Raw genomic sequence first — 22,479 nt, forward strand, 5'->3', positions numbered from 1 at the left:
TAATACTTGTCTTACTGTATTTAACTTTTAACATAAGATTATACCTCTTGATGAGTAGACTATGACAGCATTTTAAATTTTTAAATTAGACCAAAGTATGAATACTGTAAGCAGATTCAAATGAATGTAGGTTACAGTAGCAATTCGGAGCTGAAGAGGTTTGCACTTGATTGCATAGCATGGGGAGCTGCAGCAAACCATTCTTCAGAGTGAAGATGACAACAACATTGTCTTATTATTATTCTTTTTAGTTCTTTTTTCTTCAGGTATAGAATAATTTTTTGTCAATATATCATGTTTTTAGTATGCCTTAGGTTCACAACCTTTTAAATCCACAAGGGGAGAGCCGAAGTCACTGTGCTTTCGGCAGTCTGTAAACAAAATTGTTTCTCATGTGAAGTATACTATTTATTTTACATTAATGGAAAATTTTGCAGAAAATAGTTATCATTTTTAATTTCAAACATCAGTGAAACAATCTATTCAGGTTGGCCGCAAGCACTTAGCTCTCATGTTCTATATATCTGGTATTTTACAGAAAGTCATATTCATCAGATATCTCTCTGTAAGGTGTTGGGCCTGGTAGTGTAGCAGTAAAGCAAGTACCTGGAATCTAAGAAGCTGCAGAATCAAATCCCAGTTGGGCCACGGATTTTTTAGTCTGCATTTTAACATAGCCTTCACTTCTCAACAATGTGAGAAGTCACTAGAAATGACACGTGGTTCGGATTCCTTAAACTGTAGGTCTCCTTTCTCCAGCCGGATAACTGGGATGGGTTACAGACGTACAAAAGTCACCAAAGTTGTGTCCAGTCAAAAGATATTCACCAGGCCAGTGAGCCACATGAAACTATCATCTCTTTAATCTGTGCATAAATTGTAAATGTTTTGTTTGTCGCACGACTGCTACGGTCGCAGGTTCGAATCCTGCCTCGGGCATGGATGTGTGTGATGCCCTTAGGTTAGTTAGGTTTAAGTAGTTCTAAGTTCTAGGGGACTGATGATCACAGTCCCATAGTGCTCAGAGCCATTTGAACCATTTTTGTTTGTCATAGTAACTTTTCCATCTCCAGGATTGTGGAGTGGCTGGATGAATATCACCCAGGGTCATTTCGCCAAGCTCAAGTATCTTTTTCAACACGCATCCCCAATGCATTTCCTCTTGGCGACGCAATGACCATGTCTACAAATGTATGTTTGTACAATGCGTATGGCTGCCATAACTACAGAGATGTGCTGAAGCCACCTTCTACTAACAAAGGGCCTGTAAGTGGACCAGCAGGTGGGACTGAGACAGATGCTCCTACACCGCTCCCAAGTGTAATCGAAGAGGAGGCAGACTGGGATCCTTCAACTCCAGCTAAAGACACTTCACAGCAAGTTCCTAGCAATGTGAAGAGTGCTGATCCACCAGTAGCTGCTGCACACAAGGAAGCTGGGGCTACAAACCAGGAAGGGGTGTCAGCAGATCCTTCTCCTACTCTCTCCATGGTGTCAAAGCATTCCAATGGAACTCTCAATCTCTGGCAGCTAACATTTGGTGATAGTACAAAATTCTCCCAGGTAAAGTGCTTTGTGATCATCATCCAACATTTTACATGTATTGTGTTTTTTCTTTTCTTTATAAGGCAGTTCTGCTGAAAAGATTAAAATTACATATATTTGAAATCTTCCTTTGTGTACCCAACTGAATGACTAGCATGTGTATGTGATGAATGAGCTAGAACTTTATAGAACTGGGAATAAAATGGTCAGTGGTTACTTTCATATCTAAAAAAGGACATTGGAAGCTGAACCCACCTGATGGATTAAAACTGTGCACCAGACCAAGCATTGATCTTAAAAGGCAAGGATCTTGATTTAAAGCCTTGAGGAACACCTGTCAAGAAGTTCCAGTAAATCACACAGTATGCTACACAAAAAAATTACTTTGCAAAGCAGAATGTTGTCCTCTGGTAAAAGTGAATTTTGCTCAACTAGTGTGTAGCAAAATGGAAGGTAACGCTAATAGGTTACATGAATTAAAAAAAAAAAAAAAAAAAAAAAAAAAAAAACCTCCTTGATCAGAACTAGAGAAACATATGCATGAACTTGTAGTTAGTACACTAATCTCCAGCCATGAGTGTCAGCTTCCAAAGTGGTTCTACTGCTTTTCCTACAAATATATTTGTTACTTGGGGGGGTGGGAGGGGGGGGGGGATGAATACACTTTGCTCCTGTCAACCCAGACATTCATCTGACTGATCAGCTGTGGGGACGAACAACATAAACACTTGAGCTATAGAAAATAAGTTGCAACTTAACTGCGTAAAAACCCTGTGTATACAGTTTCTTCTAAGAGTAGTATATCCTCATGTCCTCAATTTAAAAGACCTACAAGATCTTTGCAACAACAAGACACTACGATAAAGTGTGCACTAAAAAAGGCTGTGGTAGTATCGTGACATATAATATGACACGAAAATGTAATTATCCGTAGGTGGCATTTGATATGAGTGCATGAGTGACTTGTTGGGTGTGAAGCCTTTCTGTGACAATATGGGATGCGTAATGGTTCCTTATAATGTGGACCATATAATGCAGAATGGTTTGCTGTAACACTGGACATGTGACTTCTGGATGTCAGCACCAAGTGAGATGGTGCAGTGGGAAGACAGTAGACTTGCCTTCAGAAGGAGTGAGTTTCAATTCCTGGTCTGACAATCCAGATTTAAATTTTTACTGGTTTCCTTAAATAGTTTAAGGCAGATGGTAGGGTGCTTCCATTAAAAAGGATGTGGCCAATTTCCTACCTCAGTCAGTGTTTTTATGTCCTCTTTAATGACATTATCTTCCTTACTTCTGAGGGTACACAGTGATCTGTAACAGAAATCTTAGGACTACAGAGTGTTCCACTTAGTGTCATTAGCACATTTTTCATGTTGCACATAAACAGCGATCAGCCAGATCAGTATGTCCACCTTTGGCATAGATAGCAGCAGTGCCACTTCATGGCATGGAAACAGTGAGGCCTTGGTGGGTCAGTGGAGGGAGTTGGCACCACATCTGCACACACAAGTCACTTAATTCCTGTAAATTCCAGGGAGTGAGAATGAGCTCTGATGCCATGCTCAATCACATCGATTGGGTTCAGATCTGATGAGGTGGGGGCGCAGCACATCAATTAGAACTTGCCACTGTGTTCCTCGAACCATTTCATCACTCTCCTGGCCTTGTGACCTGCCAAATTATCTTGTTTGACAAAAACACTGCCATCAGGTAATACAGGAAACATGATTGTCATGAAGGAGTGTACAATACAGGAAACATGATTGTCATGAAGGAGTGTACGTGGTCTGAAACCAGTGCACTACAACACTGAAACCAGTGTCATGGTGCCTTGCATGAGCTCCACTGGACGCATGGATGCTTAAGGGAATGTTCCCCAGAGCATAATGGAGCCACCATCAGCTTGACTCCATCCTGCAGTAGAGGAGTTGGGTAGCTCATCCCCTGGAAGACAATGAATTCACACTCTCCCGTTGGCATAATGAAGAACGTATCAGGATTCATCAGACTATGTAGTGCCCTGCCACTGCATCAAAATCCAGTGCCAGTGGTTGAATGCCCATTTCAGTCATAGTTGCCAATGTTGTAGTGTTGACATTAGAACTGCATGGGTCGTCAGTGTGGAGGCTGATCGTTAGGAGTGTTTGGTGCACTGTGTGTTCAAACAAACTTATATAATCTGCCCAGCATTAAAGTCTGATGTTAGTTCTGCCACATTTCACCACCTAATCCATTTTACCAGTTTGCCCAGCCTACGACATACGACGTCTGTAATGGAGAATGGCCACCCAAGCCCACGACATCTGGATGTGATTTTACCTTGGTTTCGCCACATGTTGAAAACACTCACCACAGCACTCTTCAAACACCTGACAGGTCATACAGTTTCTGAAGTGATTGTGCCAAGCCTCCACACCATCGCAATACGCCCTCGGTCAACATGGGAACAGAGTGTGTGAATCACTCTCCTTGTTGAAGAACTCTTCATCTGTCAAAAGGGCAGTACCCCACTACTTCCAGGTGCTTTCATGCTGTGAAAGACACCACATTCGCTGATCTATGTGGTATTTCTTTGCAAGAGAAATGAATGGGACAGGTTTCCAAATACAGAGCAGAACCTCTCAGGGATTACAATACATAGTCTAATGGGAGGGATGTGATCCTGAAATCTTTGGTGAGGTTAAACATTTTAAATTTCTAAGGCTGAAACTAGATGGAAAGCTTTCTTCAAGCTTGAAATCCAGAAAGCTCTCATTCTAAGTTAATGCCATGTTTCTTGATTCCTAAAAAACCTTTGACACAGTTCTGAACTGACATTTAGTTAAGAGAAGATCGATTCTGGTGAAACTGCCACAGCATAAGGCCGCTGCTCGACCTCAAAAAATGTCATGCACTGTTGTTATCTGTTAGCCCCACTCATCTCAAATGATAAAGACCAGGACGGCGTGTGCCCCCAAATATAATAATAATCATCATCATCGCTATTGCTGAGTTAGTATTTCACAGTCTACTGGTATCATTTTGTACATGACAAAATATAGTTTGAGCACTTAATGTTTAAAATTCGGCATGCAGGCAGCTGATTTTCATATAAATACATTCCATATCTCATAATGAACATCCATAAAGTCAATATCTAGTACACTGCAGAATTCTTCTGTTATATCAGTAATCCCTTGTCTCTCCAGATTCAGGCTATCATTGATTGCAAAGAAGACTTTATTAATTGGATGTAGTTTGATCATTAGATATGTAACAAAAAGTTTTGAATAAGTGAAGTAAAAGGGAAAAGGGATGCAGTGTGAACTCAATATACATCAGTTTTCCACCATGTCAGTGAGCCACACAAGAAACAATTGAAAATATGCCATGCAGTAAGTTGTGTGGCATCACTTGTATCAACATTAACAACATTTGGACTCAAAACCAATGTTAGTTCCTTCTTAATACTGGAAGAACTGATAAACGTAGATTGTCTCTCATGGGGGATTTCCACTTAAATTATTCATAGAGCTCCTCGGGGTTCTCTCATTTGGAGTCGCGAGAGACTGCAGCTAAGGGGTTTTGTCTTTGACTTTTTCTGTTGCATATTTCTTGACAGTGCTTTGTGATGGCCTCATTTGCCCTGGACATACACGAAACAACATAGCATATTGGATTCCTTTGTGGGAGTGGAGCATTCAAATCCCCTTCCAGACATCTGGCATGTGGTTTTCCACGATTCCCATAAATTACTTGAAGTGACTGCCAGGATAGCTCCTGTGAAAGGGCCATGGTAATTACGATGCCTTGTTCATGTTAAATTGGAGCTTGGGCCCATTCACTAATAATCTTATTCTTATGGCAAGTTAAGCCCTAATTTTCCATCCTTTTGCTCTGAATAGATCTTGTGGGTACCAAGACGTGAAAGCAGTTACTGAATCTGTTGGGCCCATTTGGAGGACATGCGAGGTTCATTTCTTGATATTATGTAATTATTAATCTGCTAGATGAAAACATACCATTTCATGAATTAAATATGAAAATTTGTCACAAATTGATTATTCTTAGATAAGTGGTTATCCACTGAAGGATTTATATCAAAGCCATAATATTCACCTGTCATGGAAAGTAGTAGTGATACTGTACACCAGTGGAACTTAATAGAAAGTAGAAGAATTGTCAATTGTAGAACACACATCTGAATGGCAGGTTAGATTCCACGTAAGTAAATGTTTTTGTTGTGCTGTAGTGGCAGGTAAAGTCCACATTCAATTGGCAATCCACTGTATTTGAATGGATGAATTCGAAGATCAGCTGAAGGCTGGAGCATACCACCTCCAGTAGGACCACAGTCAGTAAAGCACTGTGGTGTTCAAACCAACCTTTTGATTGAGTTAATGAGAGTTCTACTTTTTCCCCTTGTCCATTGAACTAATGATGTTTTTACTGACTAGCAAATGGAAGTTGCAAAATCAACACTCTGACCTCACTAACATTATGTTCCTGTAGTATAGGAGCTAATATATTGAGCAACTTGGCAAGAAGTCTAGAAATGACACTGGTATTATTTAATATCTCCCAAGACTTTCTCAACATTACAGGAATATTAACAAGGAAGGGTGTAATCACCAAGACGTTATTACAACAGTGAGAATTACTCATGCAAAAAGTATGATTATGAAAGGTTTTTAAAAATATTTTTTACATTATCGTCATGTACATCCTACCTGAAACAGGAAGAGTGAACATTCAGCTTGCATAAGACACATGTAGATTAGCCATAGTCATAGTTTCACATGTTATTTATTGCACATGAAGTAATTACATTGCTACTAATGTAGTAAAATATGATCATTGTGATTTAGTTGCCATGTGGAGAATAGCTTTGGTAATACCATCTGGAAAATATTGAAAAAATTAGTTGAAGATTACTGTGGGAATACTATGTTTATAGCTAATAACAAATTTAGAATTCTATAAGACATTTGCACAAGGCTCACAAGTTTCACATTCATGCTTTGGCAACTGATCTCTCAGTAAATCACTGAAAGTTACAGTCTAATGCAACTGATTCAGCTGCTGTTTAATCAGTATCCTGGCATGCACATGATGAATGTATTTCTTAACAATAGTAAATAACAGCTGAAAAAAACCTAGTGTGCAATCATTTGTTTTATTGTGAAAAAGGGGGGAGGATGTTGTCTTATCCAGGGTACATAGTTAATTGAAAGCAGCTTCTGAGAATAGAGGATTCGAGTCACTTTGATTTGTAAAGCTGTCAACACCTAATGATGACTGACAGTTGATAGATTTAGGAGATACTTGACTTAACAACGGCTATTCAGGACGTAAAGTGACATTGCTGCGATTCTTCCATGATGAGGGAGATGCTTGCAAGGGAGATAGTATGTTCACCACTTGATTTTGTGGCACAAGCAGATCACACAATTGTACAAGAAGTCAGAGGATTCCTTTCATTTGTAGCCAAGTAGAGGATATTAAACAGAGCCTGATAGTAGTAGTTGGATGTTTTTGGATCCACACTACCCTATTTAGAACTCTGAGGTAGCAGAGAAAGCTGCACCACAGATACAAAGAGCTCTAACTGTAAACAAGAATGATTTAAATTAAATCAAAAGAACAAACAGGAAGATTAAGTGAGTAGCATTAAAGGAATTTAAAACTGTGGTTTATGTGAAAATCTGCCAAAGAACATAAAAGTTTTTCGAACCACATACAAAGGCCGTAAGCTGAGTGAGATCACTTTCAACCAATGAAAACCATGCTAAAAGTTCACTTATGCCATACTAAACTGTGAAACCACTAGATCTATAGATCAAGGCGTGTTAACCTAATGGAATTCATTTAGAGCATACTGAACATGTAGGTAGCAGAGTTGACCACAGTTCTTCCTACCACATACAGTAGAGCACTTCAGCAACAATACATTTTGTATGACTGGAAGGGAGTTTACTCTTATTGTTAAGCGGAATAGTACAAAGAACTGCGGACTTCTATCACTGATTCCAGCTTATGATAAATTTTTTTAGCACATGTGGGAATCACATATAATGAGAAGTAAAGAGATGAATTCACCTCTGTAAGGGCATGTACAGTTTCCAAAAAATGGGTTATAAGAGTAAAAAAAAAAAATGACAGTTTTTAATTAATATCTTCTCTCTTATTGCATAACTCATTTATTGGTACAATATATTGAGGTACATGTGTCACTTAAGAGACATGAAAAAACAAGTCCATCATAGGAACCCTCACCTCAGACCCAGCAACATCTGTTGAATACAAATACGCTTTGTGACAACAGATTAAAATTGGGTGTCAGTCCACAAAACCAAACAAAAGTAGTTCATGATGGAAATTAATATAAGCATTAGTTCCTGATAGAAATTAAGATGCAGGAGTTCCTACTTGAATTTGATATAAGGCCAAGCATGCATATTGAAATTATAATACTAAGCAAAATTCCACTTAAGCCTGACAATGGTGGAAACTGTATGCCGATCAGAGTGCTACACAACTCAGCACCAATCTAGATCAGATCAGTCTAGTTAAACAGCAGCTACACTCATCATTCACTTTGGTGAATCTGGGGAATAGCAACTGGGAGTGCATCAGCTACCAGGCAGCCTTGTATTTGTTCTCCATAGAAGTTCACTTGAACGGGCTGCAGCATCATCAGCTTTCTCGCCGCAAGCACCCTTGTTGAATGTGTGTGTTGTTATGCATACCGATTCATCTGTATCTTCCATTTGCACATTTGGCAGGGTTATTAAATATATGAAACAATCTTAGAATTTGAAATTGACATAATCTAAACAATATCCATTTTCAGAATGAGATTTTCACTCTGCAGCGGAGTGTGCGCTGATATGAAACTTCCTGGCAGATTAAAACTGTGTGCCCAACCGACACTCGAACTTGGGACCTTTACCTTTCGCGGGCAAGTGCTCTACCATCTGAGCTACCGTAGCACGACTCACGCCCGGTCCTCACAGCTTTACTTCTGCCAGTATCTCGACTCCTACCCTCCAAACTTTACAGAAGCTGTCCTGCAAACCTTGCAGAACTAGCACTCCTGAAAGAAAAGATATTGCAGAGACATGGCTTAGCCACAGCCTGGGGGATGTTTCCAGAATATCCATTTTGCTGTTCACTCTTTTAGTCTCCTGCTGAATAAAAATGTGGCAGAGATTTCCTAGTGTGGAGCTTTTTTCTTCGTCCAGTGTACGTGGTTTGTTTATGTACATCTGTGACTTAAAAATCATACATGCTGAGATCTATGCAATGTGCAGGCAAAGTAATGCCACCACTATGAGAATTAGGTGACCAATGAATTTAATCCTCAAAGAATTAATCACAAATATAGCTGTTTGGGTACTATTCCGCAGTCTCTATAACTATTCATCCACAATTTCCCTCAAAGAAATAGGAGCCAAATCCACACCACATTCTCTTCAGAGTTTTTTTCTGGTGAACAGCAGAAGTTATAATTGTCAACATAACCAAATGAACTGTAATGATCTTTAAGGCTCATCACAAGAAATAATCTTTTCACAATCATAAGCAAATGGTTGACATACTATCTCCTCCACATGCACAGCCCTCATTATGTAAGACTCACAGCAGTGCCCTCTTGATATAAGTCAAGTAATTTCTCCCTAGTGTCTTGTAAACTGAATTTAAATGAACGTGATGACTACGTTGTCATTACTCAAGGATGACGTTTATCTGTCTTGATTTTGAAAAAGTGTATTTCGCATTTAGATCGTTGAGTTTACATCAATACTAACTAGGGAAAAAAATAATTTATATTTCCTTGGAATCTTATGATGATACAAGGAAAACCACAAATTGATGGTTTCATTGCACCAGTAAATAAATATTTTAGTCTGTTGGTAATTGTTGTATGTGTACCAAAACATAATTTACCTACATTTTTATACATATATACTGTGTCTGTAACAAACAGGAAAGAATGTCTTTTTTTCTGCTTACAGGTTCTGAGTATTGGCCACTCATCACGAGTATCTGGTCATCGTTTCAGGGTGAATGATATAACCTGTCATCCTGTATTACCTCTGTTGCTTACGACATCCCATCACAATATTGCTGATGTTAATTCTCCACCAACTGTTTCTGAGGCACCACCATCACCAACATCAAAGCCTAAGGAAGCTTATACCTACACAGTATGTTTCAAAATATAGTTTTGATTATATTAGTTAGCATACTTTACATTGCTGCTGTTAACATGTGACTCATCAGGCACATGCTATAACCCAGAACATGTACTACATGTTATTGTTCTGGATGTTGGTGATTCTTCTCCTTTATTGATAGTTTTGTGGAGCGTATTTAAAATGAATAATGCAAAATGATCCTCAGTCAAAATGTGATAAGTGATAACCTACTTCATGCTATGTATCTTACTGATACATTGAACAGGTAATGACATGAAGCTCCCACACATGGAACAGTCGTATTACTGAAGCAACTTAGGGTTCAGAAGAGTTGCATGAGGATTTGTAGTGAAGGTGCATTGAATGATCACTGGCTACACTGGGTAGAATGAATAGCATAAATCACTGACACTGTCTGGAGTAAGAGAACAATAATGAATAACAAGACAGAGTCTGCCAGTTTTACAGGAATGTTGTTTCAAGAAATGAAAAATAATGATAGGACTATCATCACGGAGGACAGCAAGGCTTGAGCATAAGCAGTGTATTGATATAATTCTGTTTGTATTTAGTAAGAAATCCTTTGCCTCAAAGTATATATTTCCACAAATATAACTCATAATTTTTGCTATAATGCAGGTACCCGAGATGTTGAATAAATTTATTACATAACACATATACCAACTGTCTATTCCATGTACATACTACTATTCCTGTTCATATTGCTGTTGCTGTTACTCTGTTTATCTCCTTCGATTTTCTGTGGCCTCAACTTTGTTTTTGATGCCCCGTCGAACGCACCCAATTCTGCCTTCGTAGTTTATTTCTCTTTGGTGATGATGATGATGATGATGTTTGGTTTGTGGGGCGCTCAACTGCGTGGTTATCAGCGCCCGTACAATTACCCAATCTTTGCTCAGTCCAATTTCGCCACTTTCCTGGATGATGATGAAATGATGAGGACAACACAAACACCCAGTCATCTCGAGGCAGGTGAAAATCCCTGACCCCGCCGGGAATCGAACCCGGGACCCCGTGCTCGGGAAGCGAGAACGCTACCGCGAGACCACGGCGGCGGACTTTCTCTTTGGTTTTTGCATTTTCATCATATGTCAAGGTAGCTGTAATGTTGAAAGCATGTCAGGGCAGAGTGCAGTTCACAATTCTGTCCAACCATCTGTTGTTTGGTCTCCTGTATTTTCTGCAATCGTGCTTAAGACAAATGCTGGAATGCTTTCTTTGAAAAGGGCACACCACGTTCTCTTTGCATCCTTGTGAAGTTAAAGCTCTTTCTACACCCCTGTTCACCTCACATCAGCAGAAAGCTAAACCCTATATTTCTTCCTTTTTAACTTTTGTTTCTTTTATGACACAAATTTCCTTTTTTGGCTATTGCCTACATTAATACCTTATTAGTTCTTTGGAAAGGCAGCCTGTTTCTTTTTATGTTCTTTGTAATCAGTAAGTAATAGTATCCTAATGTTTTTGTTATTGACAGATTCTGAAGCCTTGGGCAAAATAGAAATCTAGCAGGTCTGTGTACTAAAATTTTATACAACCTGCTGTTTCTTTTAAAATACTTTATATCTTTCTAAATGTCATATTTTTTCCCCATTTAAATCTTTCTGATACTGTATAAGAAACCTTAATTCAGAAAGTCTCACATTCATTACCACTTGTGTATGTGGATAAAGCTATATTTAAACTCCATTCGTCCAGTGATTCCACTGTTACTAGAAACATTTACCGTTAAGTTGAATGATTTGATGTGTTTATAACCACTCAGTACTGTTGTTAGGTGACTGAAATCTAGGTTTCTCCATTGTCAGTCACTTCACTATGACAGAACCTTCAATATAAGAGATTATTTCCTGGCAAAATAATTTGATTGTTTTAGAGCATGTGCATATTTTAAGTATATTGGAATGTAAGCTTCCAATCATGCGTATGTTGTCACAGAAGCCATACTCTGGGGAGCAGAGAGGCTTAAAAATATGCTTGTTATAGATTCCCATGGCCTTTTCTTTTTTCAGTCCATCCTGTAAAAATCTAATTTTAGCTTAAAGATGGCATTTCCCGTAACACTGAAACAGGTTGTATTAGTATCAGAACTATCACCGTACAAAACACAAATGAAAAATACAGTGCTTCAGAGTAGCACTGTCTATCAGTAAAATCCGTAGATTGATCTTTTTAGTAGTATTTCCTGTGGGTTTTGAGCAGTCAGTGTGATACTGATTTAACATTTGTGAAGTACAGGTTTATCAACTCAAATTCGAATAGGGGTACTGCAGGAGTAGGCGTAGATTGACACAAAGCCAACTCCAGCCACAGTAGTACAAATTTATATGCCAACTATAGTGCGATCCACAAATGATAGCGGTTTGTGCAGGTGAAGACAAGGACAGGAATCACATAGTTGGCTGTTTCAAGTGACATTTGTGGTCCGTGCATACACATGCTTACTACCACCATCACCCATAACAACTTACAACAAATGGAATAAAAATTTACTGAATAACTTGCTGTGATCACATTAAACAGTCGCACAGCATACAACATTCACAACAGAGCACTCAGTACAGTTTTGAACACTCATTGGCTGTCGGAAAATGCATGACATAGGTGCACAGAACAAGCCCAAACTCGACCACCATTGTTTGTGACTCCAGCTATAGCTCCACATATGAGAAATAGATTGAAAGAATTAACCCTTTAACTGCTCTGGACGTGTTAACGCACGCACTTTTGTACCTGCCTCTGTGTGCGCACTAAACACATTCAGAGCACACAGGGACAGGTACAAAGGCACATGCGTTAACATGTCCAGAGCAGTTAAATGATTAATAATGAGATAAAGGAAATTATTGAGATTGTTAAAGAAGATGGAAATTTAATTGGGTTGTGGAACTGGGATTCAATAGGACAAAAAGGAAGTACCGGCAAAATAGTAGAACATGGACTGGGGGAAGGAAAGTGAGAGGAAGTTGCATAGTAAATTTTGCTTCACTATCACTTGGTTTAATAATCATGAAAGATGGTTGTGTACATATAAGACTGATGCAAAAACAGGAAGATTTGAGACAGGTCACATAGTGGTAAGAGAGAGATTTAGAAATAAGGATTTAAACTGGAGGACATTTTCAATGGCAGATTCAGACTCTGAATTGATTATGAACAGCAGATTAAAATGGAAGAAATTGCAAAAAGGCAAGAAATTAAAGAGATAGCTCCTGGATAAACTGAAAGAAACATAGGTAGCCCACTAAGGGTTTCAGTGGAAGCATTACCAACACTGGACTGAAACAGGGAACAGGAATAAAGTAGAAGACAAATGTGTAGATTTGAGAGATAAAATAGGGAGAGCATCGGGGGGGGGGGGGGGGTCATACAGTTAATCAAACAAGGTAATTTTAAAACTGGAACAAGCACAGCTAAAATAGCTTTACATGATTGACAGTTCATACAGTACAATATGTTTGAATATGGTGTTTAGTGAAATATTAAAGTGAGTAAAAATTCCATTAGTCCACTGTAGCTGTATTTATTTAAGTTAATTAGAAACCCACACAACCGGTTTCGCAACTTTTAACTAGCATTTTTTGGTGTGTATAAATGGTTTATCACATGGCACAGAAAGCTGTTACAGAGCAACAGCTGGCGTGGCAAGGCAAAGTCCCAGCCCCCCCTCAATTGATAAAAACCATCACCAATGATGAATGTCCAGTCTGCATTAAAATCATGAACTGTCATCACTTTAAAGATTAAAATATGTTCCTGTTGCCTATGTCAAGCGACAATGCCCCTCTGTCTGTTGCGTGTTATGGGCTGACAGTAACATATTTTGAACGGTAAAGTGATGATAGTTCGTGATTTTAATGTAGACTGGACATTCAGCATTGATGATGGTTTTTATCAATTGAGAACAGCTGAGAACTTTGCCTAGCCACACCTATTGTTATTATGTAACAACTCACTATACCATATGACATAGTATTTATATAAACCAGAAGATACAACTTAAAGGTTGCGAAACAGGTTGTGTGGGTCTCTAATCGATTTAAATAAATACAGTTATAGTGGGCTATTGGACTTTTCTTTCAGTACTTTTCATTCAGTTTTATATTTTAATAGTTTTAAGACCTTTATTTAAACGTCCGTTGTAGAGTGCGCACAGAATAATGTGGCCAGGAGATGGCGCAGTCAGCAGGGGAGGTGTGAGGAGAGCGGTAGTGGTGGCGGTTGCAGGCAGGTACTGTAGGGGAAATGCCGAGCACTATAGGGGAAGTGCCATTCTAAACTAAAGCCTACACACATATTTTTTGTAAATGTTAAGTTAGACCTCCCATGCCCACACTTCTATGGTGACCATTCAAAAAGATCTACTGCCACCTCTGCTTCAGTTAGCATCTAAAAAGAATTTTGCTGAGAATGCAACAGAAGCAGTGATTTATTTTTGCCTGGCTTGTTAACCATTTGTAACTGTCAGAAGTGTGTCATCAGTGGTGAATTTTGATTAGAATCTATATTTCTCTTGTTTCCATGTTCAGATTTGCTTATTTTGCCAAACCAAAGCAGAGTTTACACACTGTCACCTGACCAACATGTTGTGCTGACTCAATTGCGAGAGAATACTCAAACAATGGTTTACTAAGTGAGGAAATGAGGAAAGGTAAGGTCAATAGCTTATAACAACCACATCCTCAGTACAAAAGTAAGTGTGTAATGTCTTCACTTATTTTGTTCCAAAACTCACAGCATTTCTCATTTCAACAGCTATTAAGGCCCTTAAAAATTACATTTTTTTGTCAAAAAAGTCTGTAGTTGGTGCAAAAATGCTGCAGATAATAAAGTTCTGCGTAATAACCATATGGAAAAATGATCCCCCTCTTTGTGTGCTAGCATTTGCCAAAATCTCATTTTGGTATCTCAAACCATTTATGTAATATGGGAATGAGTGTGCTATATTAGCTCAATTTTCTTGATATTGGTGATAGAGACCTCCACTCAAGTCTAAAGAAAAATATAATATGTTAGCTGAATTTCATACACAGCAACATATGATGTAATATGCACCAAATGCAAAATCATAGCAACCTCTATTTTTCATTGCAAACTTTTTCAAATTTTGGGTAGTTTCTTGCTTAAATGAAGATATCACAATGTGATCATTAATGAAGTGATGGGCGTGTCATCATGAAGCTGATGTATAAGCTTTAAGTAATGCAAAAATCAATTTTTTCTGAATAGATTCTTTAAAACATTTTGGAAAGATTGCAGGGCCTGCACCTCGATTCTGCTGTTGCTGATTGGCCAAAAGCCGCCAAGCAATCTCGGCTTCCTCTTCCAAACAAATGAATGAACTTGCCCATTGCTTTACACAAGAAACTGATTACTGTGCTTCAGCCACCGTATCCTGCCTAGACTCTACTGAATGAATTGCCAGTCAGTCATGTATAAGTAGACAAGACCTAGTAGAAATCCCTGGATAACGAAGAAGATATTGAAGTTACTTGATGAAAGGAGAAAATATAAGAATGAAGTAGGTGAAAGAGAGATTGACAGAAAGTGCAAAATGGCTAAGCAGGAGTAGAAGGCTGTAGAAGCGTGCATAACGAGAGAAAAGATAGATGTCACCTATATATAAATTAGAGACATTTTGGTTAAGAGATAAGCAGCAGTATGAATGTCAACAGTTCAAATGACAAACCAGTACCAAGCAAAGAAATCAGTGCTCAAAGTGGAAGGAACATATAGAGTGTATAAGGGAACCAACATGAGGACAATATTATAGAAAGAGAAGAGCAAGTAGGTAAAGATGAGCTGGGAGATATGATACTGTGAGAAGAATTTGACAGAGTACTGAAAGATCTAAGTGGAAGCAGGACCCCTTAAGTAGATGAAATTCCCTGAGAACTGTTGAGATTCTTGCGGGAGCCATCCATGGCAAAATTGTTCCACCTGGTATGCTAGATATGTAAAACGTGCAAAATACCCTCTGATATCAGGAATAATGTAATAATTCCAATTATAAAGGAAGCAGATGGTGACAGGTGTAAGTACTATCAAACCATGCATTTAAGTCATGATTGCTAAATACTGGCATGAATTATTTATGGAATAGTGGAAAAACTTGTGGAAGCACACCTCGGGAAAGACTGATTTGTGTTCCGGAGAAATGTATGAACACAGGAGGCAATACTGACTCTTGACTTATTCTAGTGGATGGGTTGAAGAAACAGTAAACTATGTTTATATTGTTTGTAAATTTAGAGAAAGCTTTTGAAAATGTGGACTGGATTACACTCTTTTAAACTTTGTAGATAGCGAGAATAAAGTATGGGGAGCAAAAGGTTACTTACGAATTATATGGAAATCAGACTGCTGTTGTGATAGTCGAAGGATATGAAAGGAAATCTTTAGTTGAGAAAGTAATTAGACAGATTGTAGTCTATCTTGAATTTGTGTGTTAAGCATGTAGTAAAGGAAACCAAGGAGAAATTTGGGTAGGAGATTAAAGTTCAGCTAGAAGAAATAAAAACTTTGAGGATTACCAATGGCATTGTGATTCTATCAGGGACAGCAAAAGACTTGGAAGAATAGTTAAACAGAATGGATAGTGTCTTGAAAAGATATAAGACGAACATCAGTTAAAGTAAAACAAGGGTAATGGAATGTAATAGAATTAAATAAGGCACAGCTGACAGAATCAGATTAGGATATGAGACACTAAAAGTAGTAGACAAGGTTAGCTATTTGGACAGCAGAACAACTGCAGCTGCTGCTGCTGCTGCTGCTGATGATGATGATGACCAAAGGAGACTTAATGTAACACAAAGCCCAGGAGTAGCAAGAAAAGCACTTCTTAAAAGAGGGAAGTTAATATCTAGTACCAGTTTAAGTGTTAGAAAGTATGTTCTGAAAGTATGTGTCTGGAACGCAGCATTGTGTGGCAGTGAAATGTGAGCAATAAGCAGTTCAGACAAGAAGAAGATAGGAGTTTTTGAATTGTGGAGCTATAAAAGAATGCTGAAGAATAAACGTGTAGATTAAATAACAACTTAAGAGGTGAAGTGTATTGAACGGAGGAGGGGGGGGGGGGGGGGGGGGCAGCGTTTGGTTGATGGTATTTTCAGTTTGGTAATGGAAGGAAATGCAGGGGTAAAAATTTTAGACGGAGACCAAACCTTGAACACAGTAAGAAAGTTCAAATGTATTTAGGCTGGATTGTTTTGTAGAGAAGAAGAAGATGGCAGCAACAGCAGTGACAACAACAAAGTGTGCTTTTAAAATGTTGGTGGTGGTAAATTTCTTTTAAGTATATGCTTTTATTTTTCAGTTGTGCACTTTATTTTTCAGGGTTTCTGCAGTGAATTAATTTTGTGGAGGGTTGATGCTGTTGGCCCATTATCTAAAGCTGGTGGTGTTTCTGAATTAGCTCGAATTAATTCCCCAGAAATTTCAGCCTTTTCAAATGTTGCTTGGATTCCTACACTACTACCAAGGTGAGCTATATTCAAAAATTAGACATGTGGGGACACTGCAAGTAAATGTGACATAAATTGTTTGGTTACATTTTTTGATGCTTTATAACCTTGTATTTTGTATTTCTTCAGTACTACTCTTGGAAATCTTTCAAATTCACCAAGTGCCTGTTTTGTGGCATCAGATGGAAAGAGTCTGCGTGTGTACCAGGCTGTAATTGATGCTCGAACATTATTGGCAGAAGTATCAAGTTCTGAGCGTAGAAGCAAGATGATGGTAATGATTTTCTTTAGCAGAGTGTAATGTGTATATTTAGTAGCAATGTTAGTGTGAAATATATCTTCTTATAGCTTATTGCATATGTAGTATTCACTAGGGAAAGTAAAGTATATTGTTAACTCTTGTGGGTGTAGGCTCTCATCATCAGCCATTTGACATCTGTTGTTGGATAAAAGCTACCTGAAGATTTCTCCATGCATTGCAGCCTCCTGCATATATTCTCATGTTGCCTGCACACTTTGGTCTCTTGTTATTTACCGGAATACAACAAAGTACTACTAAGTTCATTTGTCATTCATTTGCTTTGCTCCATGCCCTGCCAACCTGCCTCCATTTCCATTACAGTCATAATTGTATGTACCTTTCAGTTTTTGCCTTGATTCATTTATTTATTTTACTGTCTTTCCAATTAATTTCTGACATGAATATCACTTCATTGCTTGCTGAGAAAACCACATTGAATGTTCATTAACCCTTAACTCATGAGATGACTTTTCTGTAACGTATGCTACGAGGTGCAGTCTCTGAGACCCCTATCTATAAACCAAGATTTAAGCTGTAAATCATTTGAAAATTTAATTTATGTTATATAACATTTATTGTTACAGCTATATAAGTGTTGTTTAAATACTCCTTGTTGATTTTATTGCACTAAGTGAAGGCAACGGTACTTTATTTTTGTGTCAAGCAAAAATCGCATACTTTTTTTATTTTTATTTTTTTTGTTTTGTTTTTATTTATTTATTTATTTATTTATTGTTCCGTGGGACCAAATTAAGGAGAAGTCTCCATGGTCATGGAATGAGTCAGTACATGAAATTATACACAATGGTAGAAACAGATAAAATGAAATACAAGAAAAGTTTTCAGGTGACAATTCGTAAGTTTAAATAAAGAAAGTCAACAATTTAACACTGGAATTTGCTTAATTTTTCAGCTCTTCTAGGAGCTCCTCGACAGAATAGGAGTAGTGAAGCTTTTCCAATAGCACACAAAACGAACTGTTAGAAACTCAATTTTATGTTCTGAAAAATTGTGGTGTCTTTGTAGAAAGCAAATTTTTGCGTAAAACTAATTTCCGGGTTTTAAACTTGCGTATAAAAACTGAACTTGATAGCCAGGAAAAGAAAGGCTGCAAAATTAATATTCAGTACTGAGATCCACATCTTTCTTTACCACCACTCAGAGCGCATGTAATTTCAACTTAACACTAAGTATTTTGTTGGAGAAACAGAAAGGTCCTCATCACCATTGTCCTGAAGTTCTTCCTCTGAATGATCCTCGTATTCGCTAGCAGAATTGTGATCACTGGCTATTGAAAAATCGTTGTCTTCTTCATCTACTTCTTTTTCTGTATCATTGACATCATTCTCCAACCACTGAATAAAAATTTCATCAAAATTGTCACATTCTTGCGAACACATTTTGTATTGAACTGACGAAAGCAAGTTCATGAGACATGGTATAGGAGACTTCATTGAATGTCAACAACAATCAAATAAGGTGATAATGCAACTGACAATAATAATTTGTAGGGTTGGTGATTAACATAGGGTAGGTGGTGTGTAAAAATAGTCCACCATAATTTACCTACGAGAGTGACTTGGAAAATTCTAGCATGGTATGAGAGGCCATACCTCTTGAGTTAAGTGTTAAATAGCCAGCAAGATGACTTGCTTCCAGTCATGAGCCATTAAACACACAGCTGAAATAAACTAAACTTATTTTATGAATATGTATGTATAATAATCTTGTTAGTCTTACAATAGCAAGTAATTTAAGGTGATGCTGTTGCATCTGAAACAGTTTATTTGAAAGAGCATTTTTTTTCGTTTCCAGGATTCAATGATTAGCCTTTCAACTGATACATCTTCAGATGACGGCATAAGACATTCATCTTTACACGACAAAATTAAGATAGTTTCAGAGCAGTCGACTGCAAGGCCAGGTTGCATCATTCAGTTGGATCCAATTTCTGATGCTACACATGTATGTTGCTTGTGATAATTTTTGTCATCATATTTAGTATTTAACCATCCCTCTCCCCCTCTTGCCATGCATCCCCTTCTCCATCTCCCGGTTTTTCCTCCCCTTCCTCCGCCACCCACACCATCCTCTCCTCTCCATACTAAACTTACCTGTCCAGTTTTCAGATCACAACTTTTCGTTATATTTGCTATAATGTATGTGGAGCAAGATTTTAAAGTGATAAATAGTGTAATCTAAAAGACACTGAAGCTTGCAGGAATGTGGATAAAGAAAAAAAGCATCAATTTTGAGCCTGTTGTTATGATACACACTAGTTGTATAAAGAATAGTCAGTGTAATCTGTATCTACTAGTATTAAGTTGTTGTAGATGAATAACGTGTGTGGGTTGCTTTTTTTCTTTGTCTCAGAGAATTGTTTCATTGTTAGTGTTATTGTTCATTGCTTCTGCTGTTTCATTCTATTTAATAATATTGCTTTCGGTGTTGCACAGTTTTCAACACTGTCTGTATTTTCCTAACCTTACAGTTACAATTTTTATAAGAAAAGATATCCATGTTAAGCAGTTCAAATATGGTAAAAACAATTTGTACTCAGTAAATTACACCAGTCCATAGATAGTCCAAAAAGTAACTCCTGAAAACGTAGATTCACAAATTTAACCACTGCACCACGACATAGTTGCTGATTTCAAAACAATTGGTCAGTTTTCCTCTGCTTTGGTTAATCAACACCTATAGGCCTAATTGGTTTCCCAAAAACTTCACTCATGTGTTAAACACTTCTTGAGCCATCTGTAATCTGTGTTTCTCCTATTTCACACCATATCTTACTAGCAAACCTTAATTCATTTTATGTTCACTAAAAATGATTCTACATTGGAGTTACATACATACTCATGGTACAATCAGGATACCTGTCTTTCATATGAGTCTTTTTATGGGTCACTAAACACAGCTGTCATCCACAGCCTTTCCTTTCCATGGCTGTCCCCCCCCCCCCCCCCCCACACACACACATCTCTCTCTCTCTCTCTCTCTCTCTCTCTCTCTGGGACTTTACAAGGTGAGGCTACATTTATGTAAAAACTTTATTATGGTTTCTGAATGTCTTGTTTGCTTAAGGAGAATTGTCATATTTGTGAGTAATGGCTGATAATGCCTGATTAACTGTTGTAGAGATTCCACTTGATGATTTGCATACAGCCTGCATGCAAAGAAAAAAAAAGATAAGATTTATTTATATCCCCCCCCCCCTTGCCTCCATGATGGCTTTCGTAATGTCTCTGTAATGGATTAGACTGTAACTATATTATGAAAAGAAAAGTTGCTACTCTACATGTAGTGGAGATGCTGAGTCACAGATAGGCACAATAAAAAGACTGTCACAAATAAAGCTTTCAGCTAGTAAGACCTTTGTCAAAAATAGACAATGCATACGCCCACACACACACACACACACACACACACACACACACACACACACACACACCACACACACACACACACGACTGCAGTCTCAGGCAATTGAAGCCACATTGCTTCAGTTGCCTGAGTTGTGGCTTCAGTTGCCTGAGACTACAGTCGCGCGCGCGCGTGTTTGTGTGTGTGTGTGTGTGTGTGTGTGTGTGTGTGTGTGTGTGTGTCTGGCTCAATCATCAATTTTTGATGAAGGCCTTACTGTTTGAAACCTTTATTTGTGACAGTCTTTTTGTTGTCCCTATTTGTGACTCAGTGTCTCCGCTATATGGTGAATAGCAACTTTCCTTTTCATAATATTGTTACATTCCATCCTGGATTTTCCATTGTTTGAATTTTGCTCAACAGTTTAGATTTATTGATACAGGTTGGGCTCTGCATGTCTTCGAGCAAACTTCTGCAATTCAGTATAAAAAAAATATATTTTTTGCTCTATTGTTTCTGTATCTACTGTAAAGATGATACATCTTTGGCTTCAGCAGAACAACTAGAAGTCCCTACTGGGAAGGAAAGTCAGTTCTTTATATTCAGAGCTCAGTGACAGGAATGCCCAACTGAGTCTGCACTTACCTATCTATGGTTTTACAGCCATTTGTGTAGCTGTCAAAATACTCTGAGAAATTACAAGCAATGCAGTTCCTCACCAGTTGTGCTCTAGTTTTTTGATGGACATAAGAAATGTCAGCTGCTGCCGTTATTTTGTTGTATTGGTAATCTGAATTATGATGTATTGCATTCTTTGTAGAATAGGTAAAGCACCCTTTAGGTCTGTGAAGCTGGTATATAATTCTTGTTTTTGTGCACTTCACATTTTGAGTCCATTCATTTCCCCACAAGGTGTTTAGAATTTCTAAATTATTGGGTGGCCAATTGCAAAAAGTCTTTCTCAGGAGGAATTTCAATTAAATGGTGGGCATTTCTGCAGATTCTGCCGATAATACATTTGTTTATGTAGAAGGTGTGGTTTCTAAGTCATTCCTGCTCAAACTTTCCTGTTGTTCTGCTGAAGAATATGCAACCATACTTGAGTCAAGATCCTTGTGCATATTAACAATGGACTATTATGATATGCTCCTTGCCATATTCTTGTGACTAAGGGAATTACCTTTAGACAAGGACTGATTTTTTTCAGTGGGTTATTAATTGCCCAGTAATGTGAGTCGTCTCTCATTCCTAGAACTTTAGTCTGACTGTTCATTGGAACAAGTTGATTTAGTCTCGGGGTTAGTGGATTCATTCACCTGTTAACAATTATCTTTCTGGTGGATAAGAGCTATAAACTGTCATGTATTGAATGGTTTTCTGTATCATCACTGAACTCATTATTATTTGTACACTCCTTAACAACACTCAGTATGGTGTCTAATGGCAGCTAACTAAAACCATACTCATCAGAGGTACTCGACTGGTACTGATGGATTTCCCTCGCTGCCTGCCCAGCCCGACCTCATTACCAGACAGCACTGAGTTTAGTACATTATTTGCTTTAATGTGTGGAGAAAAAAAAAAGTGACGTGTACAT

General features: G+C 38.1%; 1 protein-coding gene across 1 annotated transcript in view; it reads left to right on the forward strand.

The window, feature by feature from the left end:
- Positions 1–22,479, forward strand: part of LOC126094455 (dmX-like protein 2) — a 355,200-nt gene that overhangs the window by 89,128 nt on the left and 243,593 nt on the right. The window contains exons 12-16 of the mRNA XM_049908834.1: positions 1,074–1,563; positions 9,546–9,737; positions 17,088–17,233; positions 17,345–17,489; positions 19,332–19,481. Of these exons, the coding sequence (XP_049764791.1) occupies positions 1,074–1,563; positions 9,546–9,737; positions 17,088–17,233; positions 17,345–17,489; positions 19,332–19,481 (1,123 nt within the window). The remainder of the gene's footprint in view (positions 1–1,073; positions 1,564–9,545; positions 9,738–17,087; positions 17,234–17,344; positions 17,490–19,331; positions 19,482–22,479) is intronic.

Source organism: Schistocerca cancellata, chromosome 8, assembly GCF_023864275.1.
Source record: "Schistocerca cancellata isolate TAMUIC-IGC-003103 chromosome 8, iqSchCanc2.1, whole genome shotgun sequence".
Taxonomy (NCBI): Eukaryota; Metazoa; Arthropoda; class Insecta; order Orthoptera; family Acrididae; genus Schistocerca; species Schistocerca cancellata.